General features: G+C 51.2%; 1 protein-coding gene across 1 annotated transcript in view; it reads right to left on the reverse strand.

Moving 5' to 3' along the window:
* LRRC74A (leucine rich repeat containing 74A) overlaps positions 1 to 9,509 on the reverse strand; it is a 32,903-nt gene that overhangs the window by 1,667 nt on the left and 21,727 nt on the right. The window contains exons 11-13 of the mRNA XM_021710517.1: positions 8,832 to 8,927; positions 5,594 to 5,740; positions 782 to 889 (exon numbers count right to left, since the gene is read on the reverse strand). Coding sequence (XP_021566192.1) covers positions 782 to 889; positions 5,594 to 5,740; positions 8,832 to 8,927 — 351 coding nt within the window. The remainder of the gene's footprint in view (positions 1 to 781; positions 890 to 5,593; positions 5,741 to 8,831; positions 8,928 to 9,509) is intronic.

Here is a 9,509-nt window from a genome sequence, read left to right on the forward strand (position 1 = left end):
GCACCCCCAGACTCTCCCTCAACACGCACACCTGCACAGTGCCTCACTCCTCCTGGGACCACGTATGGCAGCTAGGAAGGAACCAAGAGGAGCCCCCGGGAATCTCCCAGCCCAGACTCCAGAGAGCCTCTCTTTTTTGGGGGGCAGTAGAGAAAAGGAGACCAAGACTGGGGACGTGAGTGGCCGCGGGGTGACAGAACTCTCCTCTGCAGCCCTGTAAAGTTCTCATTCTCATTTCTTGCTGCGTCCTGGCCAACCCTGTGACCCACAGCGTCCTGGGGGCCTTTTCCAGCCCTGCTTGGGCCCCCGAGTGTCCCTCTTGAATCCTGTCCTGAGGCCCTGTTTCCCTCTCAGATCTCTGATGGTGGACCCCTTTGAGGGTGCCCTGCAGGGACCTCACACCCTCTGTTACGTGGGGGCTCCCAGAATGAAGGATTCAGGTAAGACATGTGGCCAAGGTGGATGGGGCTTGGGGTGTGGTCTTTTCCCTCAGTCCATTTTTTATCTTCCCTGGAGCCAAATGCAATAGGGAGAAAGGCCTGGAAAGACAGCGTGTGTCTTCAGGTGATATCAAGCCATGTGGCTCCAGAAGCGACATCAATAGGGATTGAGGGAGGTCTTGGGGTCCCCCCAGGGTCCTGATAAATGAGGAGGGTCTCACAGCAAGCCCAGGAAGCTCTGCCACATGCTCAGCTCTCCCTCCTCCCTCTCCTCTTTCTCTCCAACCCCCCCACACGGTGCCTGCAGCACACCTGTACCTGTACCATAGGCATCAGCACACCTGTATCATAGCTTTCCGGAAGTCATCCACAGGCATCTTCATCATCTTGGTGGGGCTCAAGCTCTTGAAGAAATCCAGGACTGTCATTCTGTGCTGGTCTGCGTAGCTCTGGGGAAGCAAGGACACCAGGAGCAAACACTTGGCCTCACAACAACGATCAAAACCTTCTCCCTGAGTTCTTCAGGACCAGGAGCCGAGGCTTGCTGCCCGTGGCTACTGTGTGCTTGTGGGGCTCCCAGGGGCCCGCCCCACTGAGCTGAAATGCTGCCCGCTCCCCCGGTGGGAGATGGGCCCTACGTCAAGCGTCAAGCGGAGGGCAGGGATCACGTTAGCACATGCAACTTGGGTTTTAAATTCCTTCTGTTAGGACTAGGTGCTGTGGATGGTGGGTGGGGTGTTCTCGGAGATGAGAAGTTTAGACCACAGCTACGAAGTGCGACGGGTTAGATGGGCTCTAGGAATTCTGGGGTTCTTTGTCTCACCAAATGCTCAGCTGGAGATGGACTTCGTTGGATGATTTTTTTTCTCCTTTTTTTTTTTTTTTGAGTATCTGTTGCCCAGGATGGAGGGCAGTGGCACACTCATGGCCATGGCCGCCTCAACTTGCTGGGCTCAGGTGATCCTTCCACCACAACCTTCCAAGTAGCTGGAACCACAGGTGTGTGCCACCATGCCCGGCTAATTTTTTGGATTTAATTTAGACATGAGGTCTCACCATGTTGCCCAGGTTGGTCTCGAACTCCTGGGAGCAGGCAATCCTCTAGTCTCAGCCTCTCAAAGTGCTGGGATTACAGGTGTGAGCCACCCCACCTGGCTAAATGATTTCAAAAGTAATATTTCACCATTTTCATTTTGAAAATATAATGGTCCCTCAGTATAGGAGGGGATTGGCTCAAGACACTGTGGCTACTAAGACCCGTAGGGATGCAAGTCCTGCAGCCAGTCATGTGGAACTGGAACCAGGCCCTCTGTATCCGTGGTTTTGCATCCCTCAATACGGTGCTTTTTATCCATGTTTGGTTGTGAATGCAGAACCCGCAGATACAGAGGGCCGGCTGTATTTATTGAAAAAAATTCGTGGATAAGTGGACCCACACAGTTCAAGTCCGTGTCGTTTAGGGGTCAACTGTATTACCTGCTCACAGTGAAGGTGAATTTCAGATTAGCAAGAGAAAATAAAACTCAATCCCACCGTCCAGAGGTGATATCTTGCTGTGCATGCATCCTTCTATGTATAATATCTATCCACCCATCCATCCATCCATCTACCTATCATCTATCATTTATTATTTATTTATCTACCCATCATCTATCTATCTATCTATCTATCTATCTATCTATCCATCTATCCATCCAATAGCAGTCTATCTTCTTATTTATCTAATTTGTCTGTTATCTTTCTATACACCTCTTGTTTTATGAAACGCATCATACTAACACATTGTGAACGCCTTTTCAATGTCATTAAAATATTCTTTGGGGTTCATTTCTCTAATTATAATTTTTTTCTTTTTTCTGGAGACAAGGTCTCGCTATGCTGCTCAGGCTGGAGCCCAGTGGCTCTTCACAGGTGCAATCCCACTCCTGATCACAATGGACTTTTGACCTGCTCCGTTTCTGACCTGGGCTGCTTCACTCCTCCTTAGGCAACCCCGGGGGGGGGGGTCCCCTGCTCCTGGGAGGTCACTACCTTGATGCCAAACTTAGCGAGGCCACCTGATCAGCACAGCACACCACAGCCCAGAACTCCTGGGCTCCAGTGATTCTCCTGCCTCAGCCTCCCGAGTAGCACGTGCCAGCGCACCCAGCCATGTTAAAAGTATGTTTAGTTTCTCTTCCCCTCCACTCTCAACAGCCTCCAGGCAGGGTCCTGCTGTGTTGACAGCGACTCTGGTAGATGTCAGGGGAAATGCCCCGGTGCAGCCCCTGGTCCCTCCCTTCTCTGTCCACACTTCCCCTTCCAGACTGCACTGCCTCTCACCCTTCCCGGTGATTCAGTCTCCATGCCCAGCTCTGCGTCCTTGACAGCTGCTGGACGTCCTGCCGGACCCTCTCTCCAACACACCCGAGTGCGGCTCCCCTGGCCGAGCCTGGCATACCATGGCCGAGTGGGGCAGCCCCAGCCCCACGCCAGCTCCTCCCAGCGGGCAGAGCCTGGAGGGCCAAGTGCAGCATTCCCCAGGGCCCTGCAGCTCAGGACAGGATGGCATGCACCGAATAAGACTCACACAAGGGGTCTCCCCTGAGAGAGGCTGGCATGGGCAGCTTCCATGGCCAGTCCTGACCCAGCGGGGCCCTCTGACTATGCAGCTTCTTGACAGTGGCAGAAGCAGCAGGCCTGTCGGCAACCCAGTTGGAGTGTTCTGGAAGCCATTTCTGGACTCTAAGCCAAGTCTGTCTGGGAGCCCTCCTGACCTGTCTGTGGTCTGATCCCCTAATAAGTCCCTTTGTTCTTGTCCCAGCCAGAGTGGGTTCTGTGCTAAAGGCCTTGGCTGGCATCAGGGCCTGCCACTTTGGTGGGTGCTGTTGATAGGATCCCACACAGCTGTGCCCTGGAGGGGTTCACGGTGCTGCCATGGACGTGTCCTCACTGGCTTTCCCACCATCATGTTTACCCTCTTAGGTTCACTTCACTCCCCATTGCCAGACGATTACCCCTCAGCCCTGCTGGGTTCATATCACATCCTCTGCTCAACAGTCCTCAATGGCTCCCTATTCCTGGTGGAATTCCCAAACCTGGACTCTGAGCCTAAAATCTGAGGTCGACCACATCCAGCCTGGTCTCCCTCTCCAGTTTTGACTTTATTGCTCCTCTGTGAGCCCATGGTTCTTCTGTTGGAGCCTTGGGGTTCCAGTCATATCCCCTAAACATGTCACGTGCAGTGTGGTCTCTGCTTGTGCCTTTGCTGCAAGAATCTCTTTCCAGAACAACCCCCCCACACCGGGTGACCACCTCGAGGCTCTTCTGCAACCCTGTCTCTGCCAGGAAGTCATTCTTTCTGTTTGCCCAACCCCACAGTGACCTCACATTTGGATTCTTTTTTGTTTTTGAGTTGGAGTGTCACTCTGTTGCCCAGGCTGGAGGGCAGTGGCACACTCACGGCTACTGCGGCCTTGGCCTGCTGGTCTCTCAAGCGATCCTTCCACCTCAGCCTTCCAAGTAGCTGGAATTACAGGCACACGCCACCATGCCCAGTTAATTTTTTGACTTACTGTAGAGATGAGGTCTTGCCATGTTGCTTAGGCTGGTCTTGAACCCATGGGCTCAGGCAATCCACTCGCCTTGGACTCCCAAAGTGCTGGGATTACAGGCTGAGCCACTGCATCCAGCACATTTGGATTCTAACTAGATTTGCTGCTTTTGTCATTTACTTATGACTCAGGTGACACTTTCTATCTACCCCATTTTGCCAGTCGGGTTGCTGGCACTTGGCAAGGAAGGACTGTGTTTTATACCCCATGACTTTGGTCTCTATTCTGCTTCTTTCTCTGTGCCTTTTTTTTTTTTTTGAGTCGAAGTCTCACTCTGTCACATAGACTGGAGAGCAGTGGCAGGATCATGGCTCATCGCAGCCTTGACCTCTGGGGCTCAAGCAAGACTCCTGTCTCAGTCTCTCAAGTAGCTGGGAGGCATGCACCACCACGCTTGGCTAATTTTTGGATCTTTGTAGAGACAGGTTCTCACTATTTTGTCCAGGCTGGTCTCGAACTCCTGAACTCAAGTGATCCTCCAGCCTCGGGCCTCCCAAAGTGCTGGGATTACAGGCATGATGAGCCACTATGCCTGATATCTCTGCACTTCTTTAAATCAAGGGCTAGGGTTCCCGCTTTGCACCAGACAGCTCCATTTCTGTTCCCCGGAGTACCCTGCCCCCTTGTAGAACAGGTTTGGCCTTGGTTCCATCTGAAGTCACCTTACTTGTAAAAATACTAGACATCCCTTTGCCATCTAGAACTTTCCACAAAACAATCATTTTCATGTGAGAGCTCTTGTATTTAGCCCTGGAAACCAAGGCACAGAGCAGCCCCACTAGGGCATGCCCCCTGCAGAACCAGACCTGCTTCCCAGACAGCAACCAGACTGCAGCCAGCAGTGGGCTCCTCAGCCCCCAGTCCCCACCAGCTCAGACGCCGTGGGTTGTGGGGAATGCCAGACCCAGGTCTGGCCACTGCTCTGTGAGGCAACGGGACTAGAGGTGCACTGATACCCCTTTCAGCTCGAACAGTCTCTGTTTCACATCTTTATAGTCACATCTGCCTCCTGAGATTGCCCGAGACAGTCTAAGACTTGAGCAAGGAGCAGGTTACCACCAGAAATAAAGGATTGAATGTCCCTTTTTAGCTGAAACCATCAGATAGGCATTGTGACTGCAGGGATGTCCTGGCATCCTTACCAGTCGTCGGAAAAAAACCTGTGTGCATTGGGCTTATACTGTACCTGGCATTCTTTAAAGCACTTCACGCATGTTATGTAATTTAACCACCCAAGCAATCCTACTGTGGAGGGTACTATGCCACCATTCCCCGGGTGAAGAGTCGGAGGCCCAGAGAGCACCAGTGACCTGCTTTTGATCATACGTGTGCAGGTTGAAAATCCTGGGTGGGGGAATCCTTCTCATGCCAAGCCCCACCCTCACTTTAGCTAGCCCCTGGGAATTGGAAGGTGCTGCTCAGGAATCCAGTGTCTGGAGGAATATTCCATGTCTGCAGTCACAGAGGACTGCGCAGACACTGGGGGAGTGAAACCCTGGTAGCCGAGGGCCAGCTTTCTCCAGGGCTCCCTGGAGACCCCGGAGGAGAGCCGGAGCTCACCTGGATCAGCTTCATGGGGTTTGTCCACAGGAGGAGGGTCTTCTTGTCGGAGAGGCCCTGCACTGCCTTGTACTGCACATCCAGCAGCGGGTGCACAGTGCACACCCCATCTAAGATCTTCATGAACTGCTCGGACACCAGCACGTTCTGTGGCAGGAGAGAAGGGACCCATTGTGACGAGGGCACTGCAGGGCGCCACCTCCCTGCGTGGCCAGTGGGCCCTCCCTTCCCTCCAAGCAAAGCTGGGGAGTTCTGCTTTTTCCAGTGTGTCCTCAGAGCTGCTCCTAGATTGGGATGGTTCGGGCTTTCATGCCTGTGATGTGCCACGTAAGTTTCCTACAGCATTTTGATCGCATGTTTTTGTTGCATGCTGGTGGCCTGTCACCTGCCACCAGATCAGCTCTGCTCTCAGATGGCGAGCCCGAGTGTCTCCATACGAAGGCCAAGACACAACTGTGTGTGGCAAGACTGGCTTTAAGCATGTGTCCCGAAACGTCCATGCTCACATGAGTGTTGCAGGCACCCTGGAAAGAGGTCCTTTACCCCAACAAGTGACTCAGAAGGCGTCGGGAACTCCCCCTTCCGGCAGCGTCATCACAGCTGGTTTGCAGGACAGAGGAGGACACGTGTCCTCAGAGGCAGCGTTTCCTCCTTCCCAGCCTCCACCAGTTTGGTCCACCTGTTTCATTCCACAATGGTGGTTCTGAGTCCCATTTCACCTTTTTCAGAGCATTAAACCTATACCTTTTCAGGGAGTCTAGAGAAAGTTCTAGAAGCATCTGCAAAAAAGAATCACAGCACTGTTTGGTGTGATGGCAGCATGGCTAAGAAAAGGGGGAAGAGGCTGATCCACCCCTCTTCGCCCTGGTGGGCTTGATGAGTGCCAGTGCGGATACAGCCCATAGGTTTGTTGCCATCAAGGACTAAACAGCACCACTTTTTTTCCTATTTCCTTTTGTGAAGAAGGAGAGAGACAGACAGCAGCTCTGTTGCCCAGACTGGAGTGCAGTGGTGTCATCATAGCTCACTACAGCCTCGACTTTCTGGGTTTAGGCGATCCTCCTGCTTCAGTCTCCTGAATAGCTGGGACTACAGGTGCATGCCACCACACTTGGCCAATTTTTTGGTTTTTTTAGAGACGAGGTCTCACCATGTTATCTAGACTGGTCTCATCTCGAAGTCCTGGGTTCAAGCAATCCTCCTGCCTCAGCCTCCCAAAGTGCTAGGATTACAGGCGTGAGGCACTGAATCTGCTGACAGTGCCATTTCTAATGTCCTCTCAAACACACCAAGGCAGTGCCTGGGTCCATGCCTTCCAACCTGTTCTGCAGGCCCTGGGGCTGTGGGGGTGGGGGTGAGGAGGGAACACATGCCTTAAAATCTGCACATGGGCTGAGATCAGAGGGGTTAACGGGGCATCCTGGGTGCAAAGGCAGGACTGTGGCTTGAGGGCAGGGAAGGTCCTCTGGAGAAGACTTGGGAGCACAGGAAATGGCCTGGGCCAGGGGGAAAGGCCAAAGGTGGAAGGAATGTGCCTGAGATGTCATAGAGTCTTAAAATTTGTGCCCAAACTTTACCAAGCATTCAGTTCTAAGGAGCTTGGATTTAAATATTCAAAATATCATCCCTGTTATAATTGCAAGATGTTAAAATAATCTTACAGGCTGGGCGTGGTGGCTCATGCCTGTCATCCCAGCACTTTGGGAGGTGGAAGCAAGAAGATTGCCTGAGTCCAGAGGTTCGAGACAAGCTTGGGTAACTTGGCGAGACCCCATCTCTATAATAAATCAAAAAATTAGCTGGGCATTGTGGCGTGCACCTGTGGTTCCAGCTACTTGGAAGGCTGAGGCAGAAGGATCACCTGAGCCTATCAGGTCGAGGCTGTGATGGCCATGATCACGCCACTGCACTCCAGCCTGGGCAACAGAGTGACACTCCAACTTAAAAAAAAAAAAAAAAATCTTGCAAAGCATCATATGTGTGTGGCATTAAAAAATGTAAAGGACTTTAACATCATACCTTTCTAGAATTCTAGGGTGGGAGACAGAAGCCCTGAGTTTCTTCCTGCTGTGTTTCTCACTTGCTATGGGTCCCAGGTAAATAACCTGACCCATCTGTTTCAGTTTTTTTAAGATGTAAAATGGGAAAATGAGCAAAAATACTTGTTATGGGTTGAAATTTGCAGTCCTCTCCCCAAAAGATGCTGAAGTTCTAACTCCAGGACCTTGAATGTGACCTTATTGAAAACAGGGTCTTTGCAGATGATCAAGTTAAAATGAGGTCATTATATTGGATGCTCAACCAATACGACTGTGTCCTTATAAAAAGGGGACATTTGAATACAGAGACAGAGAGAAGGACAAGAGGAGGCAGATTTGGGTGATGCTTCTACAAGACAAGGAACACCAAAGATCACCAGCAAACCACCAGAAGCTAGGAAAGCCTGGGACAGATTCTCCCTCACAGCTTGGGAAGGAAACAACCCTGCCGACACCTGGATCTTAGACTTCCAGGCTCCACAACCACGAGACAATCCATTTCTGTTGTTTAAGTCACTGGTGTGTGGTACTTTATCACAGCAGCCCTGGTAAACTAACACAGTACTCTACTGACCTTCTAGAGCAGATGGAATGTGCTGGCCAACGTAAAATCACTTAGGAAGAGAAAGAGAATGAAATGATAGACAAGCACTGAATATTGCCAGCATCAGCTGCCACCATGATGCTGATTCCAGTGAGTGCCTGGCCTGCAGGAGCCTGAAGTTACCTCCTCGGACTTTCCTTCCTCATCAAGGGATTCTCACCTACAAATTCCAATAGGCCAAGACATGAAATGAAAACAAAGCTTGTATGTTCTAATACCCAGGTTCTAAAATTTCTATGACTCCAGAACTATTCTGGGATCTGGGCCATTTACCAGCAAAACTGGTGGAAAATAAATTCTGTTTGGAGTCTTCCCACCTTTGTTTTTGGCATTGCCTTCTCTCTACTATCAGGTATCCATGGCCTGTTTTCTTGGATCTGGTAAATTCTTTCATGCTGTGATATTATTTACTAAATGGCTGCACTTAGTGAAAGGCTCCCTGGAAAGGACAGAATTGTGCCCAAAGGAGTGACCTCTCCATGGGACGTTTGTGTCAGGACCTGTGAGGGGTGGAGCTGTGGGCCTGGCCAGCACCAAGTAGACAGAGGACACTGGTTCACGTCCTGGTGCAAGTGGCTACCATTTGATTACTTACGGAAATGTCGAGCTCTTCCATCCTGGACTTGGGATTCCTCTTGATGGACAGGATGAGAGAAATAGCTCCATCCATGTTTATGGGGTTCAGGAAAAGCTATAGAGGGAGGGGCAAGACAAGAGGAGGTTGAGATGGGGGCAGAATAGGCTGGTCCAGAGCATGCATGCATATACGCATCCATCCATCCATCCATCCACCCGTCTCACTGCTCATCTACCCATCCATTCATCTCACTGCTTGCTCATCCATCCATCTATTCTTCCATCCATTCATCCATCCATAGATCCCTGCATCCATGGGTCAATCCATCCATCCATCTCACTGTTTATTCATCCACCCACCCACCCATCCACCCATCCATCCATCCATCCATCCATCCATCCATCCACCCATCCATCCATCCATCCATCCATCCTCCACAGATCCATCCATCCATAGATCCATCCATCCATCCATTCACCCACTCATTCACCCATACATCCATCTACAGATACCTCCATCCACAGCTCCACCCATCCATCCACCCATCCATCCAGAGATCCTTCCATCCATAGATCCGTCCATCCATCCATCCACTCATCCATCCACAGTTCCCTCCACTCATAGATCCATTCATGCATTCATACACCCATCTAGTCATCCATCCATTTCACTGCTCATCTATCCCTCCCTCCCTCA

The sequence above is a fragment of the Carlito syrichta genome, unplaced genomic scaffold, assembly GCF_000164805.1.
Source record: "Carlito syrichta isolate Samal-C Ts95f unplaced genomic scaffold, Tarsius_syrichta-2.0.1 Scaffold289318, whole genome shotgun sequence".
Taxonomy (NCBI): Eukaryota; Metazoa; Chordata; class Mammalia; order Primates; family Tarsiidae; genus Carlito; species Carlito syrichta.